Source organism: Mirounga angustirostris, unplaced genomic scaffold, assembly GCF_029215605.1.
Source record: "Mirounga angustirostris isolate CCGP_5_RB_7025 unplaced genomic scaffold, mMirAng1.0.hap1 SCAF_8, whole genome shotgun sequence".
Taxonomy (NCBI): domain Eukaryota; kingdom Metazoa; phylum Chordata; class Mammalia; order Carnivora; family Phocidae; genus Mirounga; species Mirounga angustirostris.
The window spans coordinates 41,158,309-41,181,806 of record NW_026991716.1 but is presented as its reverse complement, the minus strand read 5'-3'; the positions used below and the strand labels follow the sequence as shown (position 1 = coordinate 41,181,806).

Below are 23,498 nucleotides of genomic sequence, written 5' to 3'. Positions count from 1 at the left end.
AGAATCAGTACATAGGTCTGCTGAATTAATTTTCCTCAGCAGTGATGTAATAGAAGAAATGATAAAACTGGGTGCCTCAGTGGCTCAGTCATTAAGTGTCTGCCTTTGGCTCAGGTCATGATCCCAGGGTCCTGGGATCGAGCCCCGCATCAGGCTCCCCACTCCGCAGGAAGCCTGCTTCTCCCTCTCCCACTCCCCCTGCTTGTGTTCCCTCTCTCGCTGTCTCTCTCTGTCAAATAAATAAATAAATAAATAAATAAATAAATAAATAAATAAATAAAAGAAATGATAAAACATTCCACTGTCTTAATAAATGGGTAGACTGATGGATTTCACAATCCAGATATTTATGTTGTTTTGATGGTTCTATAACTAGTAATAAAGTTTTCAACTCTTTGAGGTATTTTAAGCCAAAGGTGTTTCATGTTATTTCTTCTTTGGTCATTTAGCACCAAAAATGTGAGCTATAATTAGAAACCCAGTTTAATTCACATTTGTAATGTATAACTTTACTACAATTAAAAAATTTTTTTTGTTGTTATAGTATTTTCTGAGGGAAAGGGTATATCCTTAAATGCCATCGTTTTAAAATAAAAGATGTCACTTTTTCTACTCTGGAATAGGATTTTACAGGTGTGACAGTATTGGAGCTTGACTTAATAGTCAGGTGTAAATATAAGTATTAATCAGAGATGAACTCACTCTTTGGGTTCACATTTAAACTGTGGCATGTTGAAATAATCTAGGTCTCCATCTGCACATCTGAATTCATTTTGTAAAATATGGCAAACAGCTGCATTTCAATTGAAAACTAAAACAACTGCAGGACATTAACCCATTGAGAAGATTACAGTAGGTTTTCAGTTCCATGTTAACTGTATTTATTAGAGAAAATTGACTTGAGTGCTTCTGCTTTTAACTGACTTTTTTTTTTAAAAATGTCTAGGAGAAAGGAAATAGAGCATTGGGTTGATAGGACTTTGATGTGTAAAGAAGTTATGTCTAAAGAAGTTAATTATCTAAATCAAACAAAATGCGGGTATGGGAAATAATTATTTTAAAGATTCTAATGAGCTATCAGCTCATCATGTCAGAAAAATGTTATTCACCTGTTTGATTTAAAAATTAAATAAGTTGACTGTGAAAGGATGATCGTGGTTATAATAAACTAGGATTGGGACCTTTTACCTCTTACCAATAAATACTCTTGATACGAAACATTTGCAGTAGGGGGACAACTGAAGAGAGCTGTGGTTTTAATAAGAATTTACTTTCGGAAGTGTCTCCTCTTCAAAGAGTGTTAAAGCAGGGTGACTGGATTTGCAAAGTGAAAAAGGGGGCACATTGCTCCAGCAGTGTGTCACGGGACATTAGGCCACAGGATCGTGCCATAGCCTGGCACGTCTTCCAGTCTGATGTGAGTCAACTTAAATCATAACTGTTTTTGGAGGCTGGGGTTAATACATAAACTTTGACTTTAACGTTTTCTCTGGGACATCATATCTTTGCCAGTGTTCTGGTGGGACAAGGGAAACCGTTTCGAAGGTCCTTGAGAGAGCCAGGTTCCTTTTTTATCACTGTCCTGATTCTGTAGGACTGTTCCTAGAAGTCACTGGGTTCCTGTCTGTCTTTCCCCAATCTTGGATTTGGTGATGTGATTTTTTTTTTTTTTTTAACCTGAGTTCTAGTGGTGATGCTTCTTTTCCTATATTATTTGTAGAAAAAAGTACCTATTTTAAAAGTCTGTGTAGAAATAAACGGAGGCTTAAAAAAAGTCGATGGTCTTTCATAGCATTAGCTTCTTTATGTGTTTTAGAATTTTGGTTTTCAGGCTCAGTTTGAGTAAAAGGTTTTTCCTTCTTTGCTCCTTCATTTGGCCTGGCCCTTAGGGATCTCATACTAGACCAGGGCTTATATTGGCGATAGTTGGCCTTGCCACAGAAGGATATTGGGATTATTCCAGATCTAGCCAGTCAGCTAGCATGCTGCTCATCTTAGACCTCTGTCTTGTTGCCTTCTCTCAAAAGCTTCGTATATTGCCTATCTCAGGCAGTGGTTTATAGTAGTGGTTTATAGTAGTTATATTATAACAAATATATAGTTTTGTTTTTTCCAGTTGTCTTCATGGAGCCCAGTCCTTCCATCTCAGAGCTTGGTGAATAACCCTGGTTCAGGTTTCCTATATCAGTTTTAGCCTCCGTTGCCCACAGGAGCTGTCAGGTTAGAGGATGTATTAAGAAGATAAATTTCGCAGCAAGGTGAAGAATGAACTGAGATGGAAAGAGAGAAGCTATAAGTAGTGCTTATAGAGAGGGCCATAACAGTAGAACAAGATGGGGAGGATGTAAGAACATAAAGTAGAATTTGTTTTTTTGTGTTTTGTTTTGTTTTTTTACAAATTATAGGGTATAGGAGTAGGAGTCAAAGATTGACAGATTTTGAGCGAGGATGAATGCTAGCAGTAGTGATGTCAGTACTAAAAAGTATTTTATAAGGAAACTAAGTATTTAATATTTGTTGAAGTGCATTAAGGTCTTTTAGTGAAAATATTCAAGTTTCTTAGACTTGTGAGTGTGAAAAAAGAGTAACCTAAATTTGTCATAAAAAAGCTTTTAGCTGATCAATAGAGGGAGAATTCTTAAGGTCTGTGTACAATAATAATAATTAACATCGTATGCTTACTGTGTGCTAAGAGCTGTTCTGAATGCTTTGTACATGTTAGTTCATTGAATGTTCACAACAACCCTAAGAATGTGGGATTATCATTTCCATTTTAAAGGTGAAGGAACTGAAGCACAAAGAAGTTAAGTAATTTGCCCAAAGTCCCAGTAAAGTAGCAGAACTGGGATTTGAACCTAGGCAGTCTGACTCCTGACTTCTCCTAAACTTTACTACAGTATACCTAAAGTTTGCAGTACTGCTTTATTGTATCATATATTCAAATCTGCAGATCATTTTAAAGGAAAATTATATTGCAAAATTTATATGGACATAGGAAATAATAGCTAACATTTATTGAGCACTTTTTTTTTGATATCGTATTTGATATCGTATTTGACTAAGCAGTTTTTTCCTCTTTTCTGCTTCATTTTAAAGATTTATTTGAGAGAGAGAGGGCGCATGTGAGTGTGGTGGGTAGGGGGAGGGGCAAAGGGAGATGGAGAGAGAATCCCAAGTAGACCCCATGCTGAGAGCAGAGTCCTAGGCGGGGCTTGATCCCAGGACCCTGAGATCACGACTTCAGTGGAAACCAAGAGTCGGATGCTTAACTGACTGCACCACCCAGGTGCCCCCTCTTTACTATTTCATTTTAATAAAGAACATTAAGTATGGACAAGTCAGATTTATGAACAAATTAGAAATTTAAAATTTTCTATTCTTTTTGAAGTAATTTATAATTGCTTCCATTTTCCATGCACTTATTTATAGTTAAATACATTTTGTAAGCTTTATTTCTTTTTTGTTTAGATGAATAATACTGCAGCCAGCCCAATGTCTACTGCTACTTCAAGTAGTGGAAGAAGTACAGGGAAGTCTATAAGCTTTGCAGCAGAGTTACAGAGTATGATGTAAGTATGTGTCTGCATCACACATTACTATTTTAAGTTTATTCAGGTTGATAAAAGACAACAAAAATTATAAAATTTCTAAAACTAACTTGGAAATGTATACTTAATTAAGTAAAAATGAAATAGTCTGATAATAGTTTAAATAGCCATATGCAAAAGGGGCAAAAGTGGTTAAAAATGCTAGAATACAAAATGCAAAAGTTATTGTTGGCTACAGCTTTGTATTTGAAAAATAAATATTGGTTTATCTTTATAAAAGAATGAACAATCACATGATATTTTTGCTGTAGTTATTTGTTTAAATCTGTGTTACAGATTGTTTATTACTATTTTAGTTTTAGATTTAGAGAATTTTGAGATTGGTTATAGTTCAGATGTTTTCACAGAGAGGTTCTCAGTTTTTCACAAATACCATAAGAATTCCATGAGCCTAATTTAAATTACTTTTTAGTTTTGATATAATTTGAAATCACTGTATTGCTGAATGTTGAGAAAAAACTTAGAACATTTAAAAAACACATTTGTTGTTTTTGAGAAATTGCACAATCTTTAAGATTTCTTTCCTCAGGCTCTATTTAGCTTGATTTCTGGCTTCTTCCACTGAGTGACATGGCATATCTTGATTTGACAGGAGATAACGCATTTATTAGAGATGTCTGCTGGCATATATTCGTTTTTCTTTATTACTGTTTCAGCAGACAGTTACCTGCATAAATGGGACAACACATTAGAGCTCTCCTTTTCCTGTGGATACATTATTTATGACATACAGGGCAAGTTGAAAAGAATGTTTCTGTTGACAGTTTAAGTATCTTCCTCTTGTGGGTGTATATTGATAGTCCTCATAGTGGATTAACTTTACAGTGTGATGATTATTGTTCAAATACATATGCTGTTCATACACTTGGTAAACAGACTTTAGACAACATTGAGAACGTTTAGATCTTAGGTTCTCAAGCTTTTTGGTTTGAGGATCCTTTTACATTCTTAGTTGTTGAAGACTTTAAACAGCATTTATTTAGGTAGGTTGTATCCATGAATACTTAATTGCTTAAAGTTTAGAACTGAGGAATAAACATTAATTTATTTGAAAAATAGTAAACCTATTATATGTTAACATAAATAACATGTGCCCTATAAAAATAATTATATTCTTAAACCAAAAATCAGTAACATTTTGTTAGATAAGATGAGAATAAATTTAATATATTAATTTAGGAGTTATATGAGGGGAGCCTGTGTTTTAAATTATGGAAAATGTGAAGGGTTCATGCTGGTATACACTTTTATATAATAAGCTTTTTCATTTTAGTTTTGTTGCTTTACATTAAGAATTTTTTATGTTGCATAATGTTAATTATGTTTCAAAATAATAAATGTGCTTTAGAAGGTTTGCAGTAAAGTGAAGAAATTCATTTTCCTGTAGAGCTGGTTCATTGATTTACTTTGCATTTTTAAAAGCTTTTAATTTCAAACTCAAGAAATTACAGAGAATAGGATAATGAACTCCATGCATCCGTCATCCAACCTTAATAATAATTGTGTTTTGCTAGTCTTATTTAACCTACTCTCCACCTTTCTTTTGTAAAATATTTTAAAGCAAATCCGAGACATCATATTTCAAAGTTGGTGGTATTTATTAAAACAATATATTTGTCGTAGGTAAAAAAAACAAGCTCTATAGCATAGGTCAGCAAACTATGGTCATGGTCCCATGGACTGGCTGCCTGTTGTTGAAAATGAGATTTTATTGGACTCCATCCATACTCATTTATCTGTTACCTGTCGCTGCTTTCATGCTACATGACAGAGCTGAGTATTTGTGACAGAGACCATATGGCCTGTAAAGCTGAAAATATTTACTATATGGCCCTTTACAGAAAAAGTTTACCTGATCTATGGAAACAGCTCTCTATAAGAAGAAAACTTTATTTCCTTTGGTCATTTACACTTAGGAGAGGTTCTTCTTAGTGCATTTGATAGACTGCAGGCCACTTAAAACAGAAAAAAAATAAAAGCTAAATTCAGCACTTTCTTATTAAATACTTTTGCAAACATCTTCTCAACTAATATGCTTAAGCTGGATTCAGAATGCAAAAGTTATTGTTGGCTACAACTTTGGAAGAAATGTACATTTTCCTTCTATTTCAGACCTCTTAGAGAGACCACTCCTAGTAGTTACATTCATCATTTATAGTCTGAAGTTATTTTTTTCCCCTTATGAATTGCTTCATAGAACAGGAAAAAAGGGCCCAAATTGGGGGAATCCTTTTAAATTTACCAATATTTTCTATCAGTATAAGGTTTTCAGGCTTTTGATTATATAAGAAGCAATATACATTTATTCTTGCTTATTTCAAATGTGAAGTGCAGACTTAAATCTTCATGTTTATTTTGTGTTATAGAAGTTCCATTCTGTATATCCCCCCACTCCCATTTCACAGTCCTATTAACCCTGTGTATATTGTATTACCATTTTTTAATCCTCTACTGTTACTGTCTTTCCCACCCATTCACCATTAATGAGCGCTTTTTCTCTTGGCTCCCTGCCCTCTAAATAACTAACAATATTGTAGTGTCATTTCCAGGGAATAGTTTCACTGAAAGGTGTCTAGTTGTCAAGCACAAACAAAATTGTCATGATCTGCTATTAAATATAGAGCTGGCAGCTGGTCTGTACTACTATATGGTCCGTTCCATCAAGGACCATATTTTAAGTTTGGGTTGTAAATAGTACAGTGAAGCATTCTTTAGAAGGTGTTTCTACACATTTTAAACTAAAGGATTAGCAGACAGACAGTTGCTGGTGCGTTGGGGATGACACAGCTTTCCCTTACCTAGTGCATATAACTCAGCACATTTGCTACATGCTTTTTAACACAGCTCTTTGAATAATGTGTGCTGGGAGAGTCCAGAGGCTTTTCATTTTTAAGTTATTGAACTCAAGTACTGTAAATTACGAAGTGAAATCTCTTCAATCCACATTGAAGGTATTTTAATAAACTTAAGAATTTTGGTTAATTTAAATGCATATCAAGGAGTTCTTCATTGAGCTTTCTCTTCTTTATTTTACTGTACTTTTTCACGTTTTTGGCCTGGTGATGATTCCAGGTTTTACTGCTTGGTAGCATTTAGTAATTCTTATGTGACTGAATTAAAAAATGATTTTGTGTTTACATCTTATATTTTGTAAGAATTCTTCCAAATGAAAATTTCATCCTTATTTATAATTCACAGATTGAAAAGAAATTGTTTTAATCAGTTTTTTTAGTATATGATAAAATTCACTCTCTTAACTGTATAGTTCTGCAAGTTTTGCATTTTTAAAAATCAACATTTATTGATCCCTTATATGGCAGGACCTAGATGCCCTCAAAATAGTGTAGCGATAGAGAAGGTTTGTGGAGACACATAACTGTCGTGTAATAGGATGTGAAAAATTAATTTCATGATAGTACAAAGAGTTCTGAGAGTAATCTTCCTGAGGTCTGTACTTCTGACTTCTTCCCGGAACACCTCTTAAGTATTCTATGAACACCTCAAACTTAGTATGTCCAAAACTGAACTAATAATTTTTTCAGTGAGATTTGCTTCTTTTCCTGGGAGCTTTTGGGGCACATAGCAACAACTATTCATTCATTGCTGCATTAGATGAGGGCATAGTTGTCTATGTGAAATGGCATCATTTGGCTATTTAGCATTTTGAAGTTAGGAGCTGTGAAAGAATCATGTTCCCAGTTCTAGCCTCACGTTAATCTGACTTTAAAGAGACCTAATATGTAAACATATGTATTAGTAATAGATCTTTATTCAGCTGACACAGGGTTCCTTCAAATATTGTTTCCCTGGTGCATTTAAGTTTTTTAGGAAATTGGAGAAATATTCTTAAAAGGTAAATAGTGCTAACAATATATTACAACTTCAGAGATGCTTTAATAATACTGATAATAATAGTGAATGCTTGTATAGAGCATAATGTGTACCAGGCACTGCCTGAGTACTCCCATATACCATTTCATTTAACCTTCACACAACCCGGTAAGGTAGATCCTGTTATTCCCCTTTTGTAGATTAGATGAGGAAATTGAGACACAAAAGTCAGTAACTCGCAAAAAATTGCCATTAGAGTAAGTGGCAAAACCTATATTTAAGCCAGGAAGTCTAACTCCCTCAGAGTCCCTGCTTTTGACATACTATGCTAAATTACATTTCAGCCAGTCAAACTTTGATTTTGATTTAGGAAATTTAGTTTACGAATCAGTGTTTACTAATTTATGTGTGACTAGTGTACTGTAATGAAGTGATGTGAAAGCTGAATAATTATTGTTAATTAGTGTCATTAGCAATGAGGTCTAATTTTTATAAGAAGTATTAGATGAAGTTGTTATTTTCATATTATCATAGCTTTATTTCAGTTTCCTATGCCTAATCACCAAATCTTTTTAAGCAAGGCCATGTCAATAACCAAGGGAAAGTAAAATTTTTCATTAAAATTGTATATTTGTTACTTATATGCTCCTTTTTGGATGCTCATATTTGTGATATGTCATAATTTTGGATATAAACATAGCTACATTGTTGAATATTTAAATATCTATTATATTTTATCACCATTAATGTTTTCCTTTAATTCATGATAAATTTACACTAAAATATGTGGATAAACTTATCCTTGTGCTTTTTGTAGAATGCATGTATTTGGAATATTTTAAGATATACATTGGTTTATAAATATAACAATGATGAGGAAGATTTTCAAATTATTTAAAATTGGTCACAGTCTTTCCTGAAAGTGAGAAAATGTGCGAAAGCTGATTGAGAATATAAAAAGTGCTATGTAGCAAAGTTGGTTATACTTAGTTTCCTTTCAGAAATTAAATAAGGAAATGTTTAGGTTGCTAGATCCAACTGGGTTAAGTGTTTGCACTGAAAAAATGTGTCATCTTATAAATGGGACAAAATACAGTTTTGAATTTGTATTGAAATATCTCTATCAGTTATCTCATGAAAAAGTAACGAGGCTTTTGAGTTTAGGGTAGTATGTCTATAATTACCAGGAAGAAAAATATGTTGCTCAGTCTTAGAAATGAATCCCTCAAATTCAGGGGGATGGCCATTTTGGTAATTCTGTAATGAAAATCCTTAGTTATGTGGAGAAAAATAGGTAATAGTTCACAGATCCGTCATTCAAAAGTGCAGTGTAGTTGCAAATTATTACACTGGAGAATGGGAATACCAGTTCTGAACTAGTTTGATGACAGAACCAGGACCTAGCTGATTCACAGGTACTTACAGAATTTACTTATCTTTAGTACATACATCCTACTGTGTTCCTGAGTGCTTGCCTAGATTCTGCCTGTTGGTGTTATGTAGCGTATAGTTTCTGTTCAGCATTAACTTTCTAAAACCTGAAAACTTGTGAATTCTGAAATACGTTTCTCAGATAAGGGATTGTGGACCTGCATCTACCTCATAGGCCTTATATGAAGATGAAATGAGATACTGAGTCAAAGCACATAGTTACTGTTCCCGGCACATAGTAAGCACTGTCCTGTTAGTAGTTGTTGCCATCATCTTTTAAAAAAGGTTATTGTCAACGTCTGATTAGGAAGCTTATAAAAATGATTCAAGTGCAGGGGGAAAGGTTTGCAGTTTTATGGGAAGAATTTTTATAAATACAGAGAAAAAAATGAATTGTCTACATTGTAGCCTGCAGTCCAGTAGAACTTTCTGCACTGATGGAAATTTCTATTTCTGTGTTTTCCAGTATGATAGCCACTAACGATATGTGCTTATTGAGTACATTTAAATGAGCTAGGCAACTGAGCAACTGAATTTTATATTTATTTTAATTAAGTTTAAATAGCCACATGTAGCAAGTATTTGACAACACAAGAAAAATGGAAAATATAAATTACACATGGGCCACTTCTTTTCTGGGTTGCTTATGTTTTTATTGAAATTGGGAAATACATTTTACGTGTTACGTCATTTTTTGGATTTAATATTTACTTCTAAATAAATAAATGCTGTCACCAGTTTACTTTTTGCTTCTTTTCTTTTGGCTGCCATTGTCTCACAGTTCTTTAAAGATTTGGGGAATATTAACTTTGGTTACTTTGGCAGGTAAGATTTGATTGGGAGGTTTAATATTACATTCATGTTCCATTTTTGGGAAAGCACAGATAATACTGATGTGTGTTAGTTTCTTAAAAATGTTCCTTTGTAAATTTACATAATATATTTATGTTTAGTCTTACTCAAAGTCCCACGGCTATAGCTTTGAGCGTATTGTATTGTACTTGATTATTCTGCCAGTGTGCGTAATTGAATATGTAACAACGTGAGTTTTGGGTCCTCATTTTCGTTTAGCTAGTTTTGTAGAATTTCTGGTAGCTACAGAGTTAGCAATATGTTATACAGTATTTTGTTAATTGTTATTTTTAACATGCTGAGATTTTGAAAACTTGTTATTTTTAAATGTACCAAATTCAAAATTAATCTTTAAAAATGGTAGTGGATGGGGACACCTGGCTGGCTCAGTTGGTAGAATGTGTGACTCTTGATCTCAGGGTTGTGGGGTTTGAGCCCCATGTTGGGTATAGAGATCACTTAAAAAAAAAATCTTAAAAACAGTAGTGGATAAAAATAGATTCTTCAGTACCAAAATACATCAGAAAGTGGTTAGTAATTTTGGATAGGAAATTAAAATTTGATCTCTACCATTATATATTGATTGCCTCCTTACAGTGAATGCTATTGATAGAGAATGTAAATGACTCTTAAAATTAAGAAGATGTGTAATTTTATATAAAATAATAGTGGGTTTATGTATGTATGTATTAAAAATAATCTCTACACCCAACGTGGGGTTGCACTCTGCAACCTCGAGATCAAGAGTGGCATACTAGCAGGAAGGGAAAAATGAAGCAGGGGAAATCGGAGGGGGAGACGAACCATGAGAGACTATGGACTCTGAGAAACAAACTGAGGGTTCTAGAAGGGAGGGGGGTGGGGGGATGGGTTATCCTGGTGATGGGTATTAAAGAGGGCACATACTGCATGGAGCACTGGGTGTTATATGCAAACAATCATAGAACACTATTCAAAAACTAATGATGTACTATATGGTGATTAACATAACATAATAAAAAATAAATATGTAAGTGGGGAAAAAAAAAGAGTGCCATGCTTTACGGACTGAGCCAGCAGGGCACCCCAATAGTAGATTTTTAATATAGGGGAATGAATCTTTTTTTTATTTTGACAATTTGTGGGGTCCAAGCTTCATGACCATTTTTAAGTTTGCTGAAGAGAGTTCTGACTTCTGTAGGTATGAGACTAATATGCATTTTGTATTACATCCAAAGAAATGAGAATTGACTTATTCTGTGATGTATTTTAACACGTTAACATATATATTAATATGTGTAAATATGTTTTTAACATACTAAAATACATCACAAAAATATATTGGTGTGAGTGTGCTACCTTTTGCAAATGTATCTTTTTTGACATCTCTGCATAGATATTTTAAAAATCTTAAAATATCATCTGCCTTTTAAAAAATACTATAGTCATTAGGTTTTCTAACTGGCATAACATTTTTTCCTGGGACAGAATAAATAGAATTCACAAACCACTGTTCTAAGGAAGAGCAAATGAGAACTAATCCTTCATCTCTTATCTTTGACTGACTGCTTTCTTCCTCCCCTTTTTTCATGGATTTCTGCCTTGAAAGAACCATGTTTTTCCATGGCTGGTAGGGTGTTCCTAGCCTTTTGTGGCTTTCTCCCTTATTTCTATTTTATGTGGGTTGGTAATGTGTGTTTAATAGGGATAACAATACACTAGTAATATATTTCTGCCAATTATGGGTTAAATTAAACTTTTTGGGCTGGCCTGGCGATCAATTGATGCTTATTTCTACAACAAAAATAATTCTTTTTGTGTGGAATTACTCCCAAACCGTCAAACTTGGAGTACAACCCATTTCTGAGTCAAGTACTTTATTTTTTATTCTGCCTCTTCCAACCTAGAATTTGGGTTTAATAGTATCTTCTAATCGTTTGGAAGGATGTGAACAGAGATAATATTTGTTTTTAATATACAGTAAAACTTTACTTCTCTGGAATTTATAATAAAATTAAATATTTTAAAGGGTAAGTTAATATAAAGGACAATAATGCCACATATGAATGATTTAGATAGCATGGTACAGCGGAAAGGATTGTAGATTTGCAACCAGAAGATCTTGGTTCACTTCTGCATTGGTGAATTTTATATGCTAAGAACAAAATAACCCCCTTCCCCCCTAAAAAAACCCCCATAAAACCAAGGAAATGTTATGGGTAGGAGAACTGTTATATCAACATTTTATTTAAAATTAAATGTCTTTTATATTTCCTTATGGAAGCAGTTCATGTTATTTTCTGAAAAAAAAAAGTCAGGAGATGAAAGATCATAAAGAACACTTTAAACTCATTGACTTAAAGTAGTATTAATGCTTTGGTATTTATCTTTCTAGTTCCTTTCCAACGCATATTAAAAAATAAATACTAAAAGTTCATATTATAACTATTGTATAACTTGGGCTTTTACTTATATAATACCCTAAGCCCTTTCCATATTGATAAATATGGCATTATCTTTATAGCTGTGATAGTTTATATTCCATTATCATGTCTTTAAGCAATCTTGTTAAATAGACCATGTTCTTTCTAATATTTCAGTGTTGCAGATAGGATCGTAATTAACTTCCTTTATATACAGATCTATTCCCCTCCTTCTTTCTTTTCTCTCCCCTCCCCCCTGCTTTCTCTCTCTTTCTCTACTGTGTGTGTGTGTGTGTGTGTATGTATGTATGTATGTATGTGTGTGTGTGTATCTTTGAGCCTGTGACTGGATATTTCATTAGGACTAGTTCTTTTAAGGTTTTTGTTGACCTTCCATAAAGGCTTTAATGAGCTGTAATCTCACCAATAGTGTGTGTGTGTATATATACATATATACATTGAGTGTCAGTATTTGCCAGTATTGAGTAATGTGACATGTATTATTTATTTATAAATAAATTATATGTTTTCATTTATATGTAAATAAATATGTAATTGAAGTAAATTGACAATGTTATATTAATTTCCGGTGTACAACATAATGATTTAACAATTCTTTGCGTTATTCAGTGCTCACCAAAATAAGTGTAGTTACCATCAGTCACCATACAACATTATTACAGTATTATTGGCTATGATTCCTATGCTGTACTAATCATCTCCCTGTTTTATAACTGGAAGTTTGTACCTCTTGATCCCCTTTATCTATTTGCTCATCCCCGAGCCCACCTCTTCTCTGGCAACCGCTAGTTTGTTCTCTGTATTTAAAAGTCTATTTTTTGCTTGCTCATCTGTTTTGTTTTTTAGATTCCACATATAAGTGAAATTTTATGGTCTTTGATTTATTTTACTTAGCATAATACCTTCTAGGTCCAGCCATCTTGTTGCACATGGCAAGATCTCATTCTTTTTTTGACTGAGTACTCTTCCATTGTATGTGTGTACTGTATCTTTATCCATTCATCTGTTGGTGGACACTTGGGTTGCTTCCATTACCTTTGCTATTGTAAATAATGCTGCAGTAAACATAGGGGTGCATATATCTTTTCAAATTAGTGTTTTCGTTTTCTTTGGGTAAACACCCAGTAGTGGAATTACTGGACTGTATGATATTTCTATTTTTAAGTTTTTTGAGGAACCTCCATATTGTTTTGGGTGGATGGGTGCATCAGTTTGAATTCCCACCAGCAATGCATGAGGGATCCTTTTTCTCCACATCCTTGTCAACACTTTCTTGTCTTTTTGATACTAGCCATTCTGACTGGTGTGAGGTGATAGCTTGTGGTTTTGATTTGCATTTCCCTGATGCTTAGTGATTCTGAGCATCTTTTCATGTGTCTATTGGCCATCTGTATAGATTCTTTGGAGAACCATCTATTCAGGTCCTCTGCCCATTTTTTTTTAAATCAGATTTGTGTGTGTGTGTGTTGTAGGTTTTATATATACATATATATAAAATCTATCTGTCTCTGGGATATTAACCCCTTGTTGGATATATTATTTGCAAATATCTTCTTCCATTCACTAGGTTGCCTTTTTGTTTTATTGATGTTTTCCTTTACTGTGCAGAAGTTCTTTATATCTTGTTATAGTCCTAATAGTTTATTTTTGCCTTTGTTTCCCTTGTGTGAGGAGACATATCATAAATATGTTGCTAAGGGCAATGTCCAAGAAATTACTGCCTGTGTTTTCTCACATTTAGGTTTTTAATTCATTTTGAATTTATTTTTGTATATGATGTAAGAAAGTGGTCCAATTTCATTCTTTTGCATGTAGCTGTCCACTTTTCCCTACACCATTTATTGAAAAGACTGTCTTTTTCCCATTGCATATTCTTGCCTCCTTTGTCATAGATTAATTGACCATATAGGTGTGGGTTTATTTCTGGGCTCTCTATCCTTTTGCATTGGTCTGTGTATCAGTTTTTTTGCCAGTACCATACTGTTTTGATTACTATAGCTTTACAGTATAGCTGGAAATCTGGGATTGTGATACCTCCAGCTTTGTTCTTTCTCGATTGCTTTGGCTATTTGAGGACTTTTGTGGTTTTATTTATACATGCTCACATTTATGTATATTTTTATTCTTAGGTATTTTAAATATATATTGTCATGAAAAAATTATTTCAGCTTAGTTTTTAATTGGTAATACATTTACACATTTAAAGATAGTTCAGTTATTCAGTGAAAAGTTCTCCTATCTCTGTTGCCTGTTTTTTTTCCCTTTGAGTGACAACTTTTATTTTTGTGTATTTCTTCCAGAGTTTAGCCACATATAACACATGAATATATTCTTATTTTTTCACGTGGAGTGCCATGTTATAGACATTCTTTTGCATTTAAGAAAAAATTTAAAAAATGCATCGGGAGATCTCTGCATAGCAACATAAATAGAAAAGAGAGAATGTGTCTAAAGTCTTTCTAGTATTCTGTATTTGAGTTACTGTTTGATGAACTCTAAATAAAAACAAGGGAGCCCCTTATTATTCAAGGAAACTGAGACAACTTCTAAATGACTTACTTAATTTGGAAGGGGCTATAAGATCTTCATACGGATAAGCAAAAAGAAAAGAAAAGCAATCTGTAATCCCTTACCAAGACAGAGTCTTATACTTTGTGGTGTGTGTTTTTGTGTCTGATATAATTTACTTAAGTTCTTAGTAATTTTTAGTTATTGCTGTGATGTTTGGTACCCTTCCTTCCTCCCTGCCCAACTTAATACACGTAAACAGTTTTCTGTTATTAGACAATTGTTTTTTTGTATGGATTTCTTTTATGCTATTATTCCCTTGTTATTGACCCATTAGTTATTTCCAGTTTTTCCACTATTATTAAAAATGATGTAATGAAATCTTAATATCTATTACCTTAAGTCTTAGAAGAATTTTTTAATCTGAAAGCTTTTTTGATAGCAACTTCCTGATTTTTCTTCCAGGAAAGTTGGACTACTTACATTTCCATCTGCAGTTATAAGAGTATCCCCCTCCATTTCTCTCTGGTATTTAATAGTTGTGCTGTTTTACAGCTTTTTTTTTTTTTTTTTTTACTACTGAGTTTGAAAATATTGTGGCCATTTATATTTCTTTATTTGTGGGAATTTGTTCATATTCTTAGCACAATTTCACTAGGTTCTTGTTTTTCCCTGTTGTTTACCAAGGCATTTAATATATTAAAGCCATTGACCCTTTGTCGATCATATATGGAAGTCTCCCACCCCACCTCCCGTCTTTTGGTTTCCTTAAGGTTTGTTTATAGTGAGTGATTTCATTATGCAAGTTTTCATTTTTAACGTGGTTAAATCAGTCTTATACTTCTTTATTTCTTCTGCCTTTGACTGAAAGCCCTACCCTCAATTTTTGAATATATCATCTGGTATTTATATTTCAGGTTTTTAGTTTCTAAAGTTTAATATTTAATCCATTATTTTGTTGTATAGTGTCAAGGAGGGTTCTAAGTTAGAATAGTTTTTAAATTGGTTTGCCAGTGGTCTAACCACCACAAATTACATAAGCCTTCCTTTTCCCTCAGAATTGAAATGCTACCTTTATCAGATAATAAATTATTATTTTTGAGTTTTCTGCTTTGTTCCATTGAATTGTCTTTTCCTTTGCCAGTACTGCATTACTTTAGTTATTATAGCTTCTTAATATGTTTTAAAATTTGGTATTATAGTTCAGGGTCATCCGCATAACTTTTCTTTTTAAAGTATTTCTTGTCTCTTTTCCTATTTTTATTCTTCCAGATGAATTTTTAGGAATCATTTTATCATGTTCCAAAACAAATTCTAAGTGCAAATTTTAAGCAGTTTCATTTTTCTTCTTTTTATGATTTTTGCTGTACACTCAGATTTCAGACATTGGTCTTTGCAGTTCATTTTACTTTTAAAGTTGATTAATAATTTTATAGTTAGAAAGTTTATTTGAAGCAACACTGGATAGAAACTGACTAATGAATGAGTTGGTTAACTAGTGCATGATTAGAGACTCTGAAGAACTCCGTTTTCTTTAATATTTGTTTTTCTTGCTTGAATATAGAATTGTGCTGTGCCTGCAATGTGTAAAAATGAGCCGAACTGTCACCTCAGTTTTAAATTATGCAGTTATTGTCTTATTTTTGAATGGTGAGCATGATTAGAAACAAAAGACTAGTTTAAGTTTTTATAGGTATGTAAATCTGTATTCTAACAAATTATTTATATATAAGGGCGTCTATGCAATATAAATTATAGAAAATAAAGGTATTTATATATTCATCATATAAATATATGAGCTAATTTAAGCCATCAAACGTATTTTATTTTGACCCTTTTAATGAACATTTTATAGTATATCTATGCACATTTATCACTGTATAAACAGAATACCAGGTATAGTTTCATCTTTTTTACACTGAAATTTCATTGTTAATATCATGTGTTGCAATCCACTTGTACTTGATTAATGCAATTAATTCTTAAAAAAGTCCTCATTGTAGGGGCACCTGGGTGGCTCAGTCGTTGGGCGACTGTAGTGATGCCCTAGGGCACCGCAGAGGTACTTTGCTCCTATGATAAATGGTCCTACTTTGCTATGCTGTTTGATTTTATATATTTTTACAGAGTTTTATGCCCCCCCCCCACAGCTGCTAATTTTGCTGCTATCAGTGTGCCACACTCTGGCAAAGTTTCACTTCCCCCATTTTTTCAATGCTGCTTCTGGTCTATGATAGACTAGTAGTCAAATTTATTAGATTTGTGTATAAAATAAGAGTTCATAAGCCAGGAAAGCCTGAGGCACTCTTTGGAGAAAAATCATATGACCATTGGTGCATAAACTTAATATCAATTTTGAGAGTTGAGTTTACTTACTTCTTAGTTCTGGTTTTGGCTGTATTTTTAATAGCTGAAATTGTCAGATGGCAGGTCAGAGTTTATTTGTAAGTCCTATGTTTGGGACTAAATCTGTTTTCTCAATGAAACCGTTTGAGGAATTTAGTTAGGTTGCTGGGTTAGTTCAGTACACACAACCTTTTTTATTTTTTTATCCATAAAAAATGTCTAAAGTAATCAGCTATGCCTAATTATCATTCATAGCATTTTGAAGAAGTAGGCAAGGCCCCTGGCTGAGGTTGGCGAGGGCAGGAGGCAGGGAAGCTGGAGGGGAGGGGTAAAGGTTTGTAATGGTAAACAGCAGTTAGGGAGTGAAAGCTAATTAGGAATATGCTTAGTCTTGCCTAAGTTGTCCCGGACTCAGCTGAGCTTAGTCAGCAATTATGAGGGCTCTAACAGTGAGGTTGTATAATTTCTATAGCAGTGCTTAGCTGCTGGGCATAGGACTGGAAAAGAAGGATGATTGGACTGCTTTAGGGATTTGAAGGGCAGATGTAGCAGAAGAATATTGAAATTTAAGATGTTGGAGGTTCTAATCCCTGAGCCTCAGCTGGTGGGGAGGATGGAATAGAAAGTATGAAGGAGTTGATCAATTTGTAGAAAAATGGGAGAAAAAGAAGGGGTTGGAGATTTCAGTGACGTTTTAAAATAAGTAGATTAGAAGCAGTAGTTATGAGAGCTGAAGGAATAGAAAATGTAACAAAATAGAAGCATCAGCTTGGACATCTCATCCTCTAGGAAGACCTTCCTTGCCTGTTCGGTCTTGTTAATTGCCTTCCTGTGTGCTCTGGCCCCTCGTACTGTACTCTTAAAAAAGTCCTCATTGTAGGGGCGCCTGGGTGGCTCAGTCGTTGGGCGTCTGCCTTCGGCTCAGGTCATGATCCCAGGGTTCTGGGATTGAGCCCCGCATCGGGCTCCCTGCTCAGTGGGAGGCCTGCTTCTCCCTCTCCCACTCCCCCTGCTTCTGTTCCCTCTCTTGCTGTTTCTCTCTCTGTCAAATAAATAAATAAAATCTTAAAAAAAAAAAAAAAGTCCTCACTGTAGGGCAGGGATCTTGTCTGTTTCTGTTCCCCACTGTAAGCTTCATGACTACAAAGATTGCTTTAATTTGCCTGTTTTACAGTGCCCTGGTACCTATGAGGAGCTTAGTAGGTGTTAAATAGAATAAAGAGGAAGTCGGGTTCATAGTGGGTAGTTTAGGAAGACAGTCTTCAATGGGAGTTGCTAATGTTGAGAAGAGGTCAGAAGTCTTCAAAATAGAACAGACAGGAAATAGGGGTATGGGTAATCTATCTTCATACTCTATGTTCATACTAGAAATTCAAATTAGTGCTTTATTTTGGTTGTCCCCTTATTTTTTACGGTTTTGAACATTTGTATATCATGCATCAGGTATTTATTTTGCTTCCTTACTACGGAATTGAAGTTTTACCATTCCCATTAATCTCTTTGTACATTAACTTTAGTTTCTTCTTCATCTTTACCTCATGCAAAACATTTTTAGTTGTAACACTCTATATTTAGAAAATCTCTGATTTACTTGAAACCTCTACTGTGTCCTTAGAAAATTGTAAGATCAATGTAGTGTTTGGTTTGTAGAAGGAAGTATGGTCTGGTGGAGTCATACAAGTATGAGTGAATCCCTTTTAGTTTTTTCTTTTCTTTTTTTATATTGCTGTGAGATTTTTACTATTTATAAAATTTGCATGATAACATCCATCTCTCAGGTTTCTCATATGAATTAGATCATGTATGTAAGCCATTTACATAGGAGATTGATAGGTGTTCAGTGCAAATCTCTCTATAAGTGTCTGCCTTTTAAATTAGTTTGACTTTATAGGATTATAGATAGCATTGAACCTCAGCATATCTTTGGAGAACCACCTGTCTGCCTTCATTCAGAAACAAAGCAATCTGTTAGTGTCAATTACTTAGACTGAAGGGAAAATTTGAGAGTCTTTAGAAATTGTTTAAGGCGGTCTTTTTATTTACTGATAAAGAAGCTGAAGAGCAGAGAGATCAGGTGATTTGCCCTAGGATGTGTAGTTGGTTAGTTTTGGGTTCCAGGATCATCTACTATTAACGGCTCTGAAAGTATAAAGACTTCATTCATTTAGATACTACTGGGATGTCTGAATTTCCTGGTTAGAACCTGACTTTTAACTGACAAAAAGAGCTTATCCTTAACATTTTTTGTTGCTTTTGTATGTGTTATAAGCTTCCTTTAAAAGATGTAGTGATGGAGTGGCTCAGTAGGTTAAACGTCTGCCTTCTGCTCAGGTCATGATCTAGGGGGTCCTGGGCTGCTCAGTGGGGAGTCTGCTTCTTCCTCTCCCTCTGCCCCTCCCCACCACTCATACTCTCTTTCTCTCAAATAAATAAATAAATAAATAAAATCTTTAAAAAAAATACAGTGACCTAATCATGACCACATTTCAGCAGCCAGATGTTATTTTTACAAATTATTCTTTGGTTTGAAGTTAGTTTTTTTTTTCCTTCTCTCATCAACTCCCAACATTTAGTTTAAAGCAGTGCTACCCAGTGTAGCCAGTATGTGAACTGTTTATCATTGGTCTTTTATGAGATTAAGTAGCTTGAGCCAGATTGTTAACCAGTCCTCTGCTTCCTTCACTGAGATAGTTTTCCTGTGAGAAAAGCTGAGTTAAATGGTGTGCATAGGATGCAGTTGGTTCACATTTCTGGTGCAGACTCCTCCTCTCATTGTGAACTTGTAATAAGTCATTCTTAGACTATCACTAAAGTAAACATCTTTATTCATAAATTCCTTCAGTGATCATTTACTAAGTATATATGGTATGCTATGCACTGTGCATACATTTGCATAAGTAAATAATTTAAAATTGTGAAAAGGACTGTGAAAGAAAATGTAAAAGGTACTAAGAAATAGTGGAATGTGTGAACTTAATTTAGGGAAAGCCTCTCTCAGGAAGTTCATTTAAGCTGACACCTGAAGGATCGGTAGGCTTCACAAGGAGTTACGGGAAGAGGAGGCATACGACCATCACTACATAGGCATTGTGCGCTGACATCTTTACATATATTATTACATTTATTAGCTTTGTTAGTTGGATAATATGATTCCCAAATTTTAGATGAAGAAAACTGAGGATTGAAGAAATTCAGTAACTTTTCTCAAGTTACCCAGCTGTTAAGTGGGCACTGGGATTTCATTAGGTCTTTCTGACTCCACAGCCAAAGCTTTAACCGCCATGTTATATTAGGGAGATTTGAGAATATTTTCTTAATTATTAAATAACCTAAGTTATACCTTCCTATTTTACTTTTTCTCATTTTTACACCAGAGCCCTGTGTTCTGTTTCTATAATTAGAGTTAAGTAGGCCATGTAGGGGGATACACACATAAATATTAGATACACAAATGTGTACACATGTATATATACCTATATATTTATGTTTATATAACTTTAGCTTTTTCTGATTTTAAAATTAACACATTTGAGAGATTTTGGAATCTCTAGAAGAACAAAAGAAGGAAATAATCTCATGATTCAGAGATAACCACATTGACATTTTATTATGCTTCATTATTTCAGTATTTAGGCATTTATTATTTTTTAAATTGTAATCAAAATTATTTACTGATAGACATACAGTGTTCAAATGAAATATACATCTATCTGTTTTTGGAATACTAGTAATTTTTCTCATAGTTTCATTTCTTAATATATTGATTTTGGCCTTCATATAGGTAGTGAGAAGGAAGAGGCTTCACAGTTTTTATGAAGTTAATTAAAAGACATTCTGTTATAGTCCTCTTTGGGAGTCAAATTTGGTAAATCATTCTTGAACCTTGTTGATCTGATGGAGTGATGTTTTTATAAGAGAAATTTATAATCTAATTTCTGTTCTGTTTTTCTCATTTTTAAGGACTATAAATAACTTTAAAGAATAAGACCTAATCTTGACTTGTAGTTTACCATTCAAGAATATTATGCTAATAGTGTCACTTTTTTTTTTTATGCCATTACTTTTCATTAACTGATTTTCACCTACTGCATGAAGTCAGTTTTGTGTGTACAGAAAAATAAGCCATTTGGATTTCAACCTTCTATTTAAAGGACAGTCCCACAGGATTATGTTTCTTTCATTTGAGTTTTTTAGTCTCTACCATGTGCATACTCCTTTGCTTTTGTAGACAGACCCCAAGGATGCCAGAAGAGTTTAAAAATATGTGGGATATAAGCCTTGTCGCATTTTATGTTTATTAACCAGTTTTAAAAAATATTAAAGGTCAGATTTTGTTTTTATCAAACTTAACATCTTGCCTTAAATGATATATGCCTATTCCTTTTGGGTTCATTGTGTGTCATAGTGATTTGTGTTGAGGTATTTCTTTTGTGCACATCTACCTCCAAAAGATTTTTAAATACAATTGCAGAACTTTACATTTGTAACTTGAGAAACAAGGAAACACATTTTAAAAAGAAAATCAGAACGCCGTTCCATAACAGTCATATATAAATCAGTGAAATAAAATTCATTTTAAAAAGCATGATAATTGTTCACTGTAGTTTAATTTACTATAACTCTTATTTCTAAGCTGGTGAATGTAAATCGAGTTTAGATATTAGTCAGATATCATATTATTCACATGTAAACCTTAAAATGATGTGTGTAAATAATTCTTTCATCTTAGCTTCTTTCTATGGTAGTAAATTTTTATTGAAAATGTCTCCAGTTTTTAAATATAATAAAGTACGACCTTTTTTCCTTTTGTAGCCATAAAAGTTATTTTAAAGTATTTTTCCTTTTTTCTTTATGTAGTATTTCTTTAGCATGTCTTTTTTCTGTACCTGTTATCAAATCCCTTTTCTGTCCTTTTATTTTTTTGTTTAGATGATTGTTCATCTCTCCATCCAGTCACTCATTAATTAGTTCAATAAAAGTTTATTTAATTCCTATTATATGTAGGCATTTGGCTAGATGATGTGGAAATAAAGGGGAGGAAAGAAGGAATGGGAATTCCTTTGTATCTATGCTAGCAACATTATGAAGTATGACTCTTACGTACCTTTTCTTGTGGGATCAACACATGGAAATAGATTTTACGATTTCCATTTTACAAATGAAGATTTGGGTTCAGAGAGATTTAAGGATTTGCATAGAGAACAAAGTTTATAAATGACAGAACTATGATTTTGACTCTAAGAATATCTGATTTTGCAGTGTTGCTTGCCTTCCTACATGGGAGACAGGTAAATAAAATATACTTCTTGTCTTCCTGGGGTGTATAGTTGAGTGTTCTCTGTGCTTTGTGAAGATGTGTACAGGGCTGCTCAGGAGAGGATGTGAGGTTCGAGCTATCTTCTCAGTCCTCCCATGCAACCAGAGAGTCTCCTTTAAAAATCCATTTCACTTATTGGGCTTTCTCATAGTATTTCAAGTGAAAAATGGATTTTGCAGTTAAAAAGAAAAAAGCTTCAAAAGAAAAAAAGAAAAAAACTTCAGATTCACTGGTCTAGAATTTTTATACGTTTACATATATGTGTGAGTAGAGAGATGGTCTCATACACAGAAACTGAGACAGAATGATAGGAGATGAATATGAGGGAATGATGAAGATAAATATGTGAAAAGAGTTGTGAATATACTACTGTGGGAATACAGAGGTGGGTAAGAGGATTTTCAATTTGGAGGATGAAAACTTGTGAAAATAATGCCATTTGAGTCAGGGCTAAGGTAATATTTGGCACTGTAGAAATTTGGGGGGAGGGTAGCAGTGAGGATGGGTAGGGAACATTGCAGGTAAGGGAACAGCATGTTCAGAGACCTAGAGGAAAAGATGAGGCATATGGGCAAATAGTTTAATGTGTCTGGAGAGAAACTTGATTATAGGAAATACAGACAAAAACAGGTGATTGATATCAGAATATGGAAAGAGTTGAATGCCTGACTAAGGAGTTTAGACTTTTCCATAGGTAGTGGGAAACCTTTAAAAGGTGTTTGGAAAGATAAAGGTATGAAATGTGTTGATACTGATTAAGGAGGATTGATTATAAGCAGCACATAAGATGGATTACCTATTGCAGCAGTCCAGGTAATGGCAGTGGGAATGGAGACTAGGAACCAAGTATGAGTGATAATGCGAAGTCTGGGTTGTTAGGTATTAGGGACTGATAGAATTAGTGAATTAGTTACCAAAGATGATTCCAAGGTTTCTGTCCTGGAGGAATGGGAAACTGATGGTGCCAAGTGGGGATTTTTAGTGTTGAGTTTTATCATTTGTATCTTAGGTGATTCCAAAAAGATATGAGGAGTTTATCATAAGTGTTTATAGTAGCATAGAAAAGACAAATCAAGATGAAGCCTAAAAGGAGTAGGGATACAAAATTAATCCAGGAGGTAAAAATGCACAGCGGTGCATTATAATAAAGGTACTCTCTGGTTGCTGAGGTGGGACGAAAGT

The 23,498-nt window shown here is 33.8% G+C and overlaps 1 protein-coding gene across 6 annotated transcripts in view; it reads left to right on the top strand.

Moving 5' to 3' along the window:
- Positions 1-23,498, top strand: part of SUPT3H (SPT3 homolog, SAGA and STAGA complex component) — a 562,051-nt gene that overhangs the window by 10,325 nt on the left and 528,228 nt on the right. For all 6 annotated transcript variants that reach the window (XR_010413639.1, XM_064597675.1, XM_064597677.1 and 3 more), the window contains exon 2: positions 3,469-3,569. Coding sequence is in view for 5 of the 6 variants with exons in the window: in XM_064597675.1 (XP_064453745.1) it covers positions 3,469-3,569 (101 nt within the window). In the remaining variant the exon portion in view is untranslated. The remainder of the gene's footprint in view (positions 1-3,468; positions 3,570-23,498) is intronic.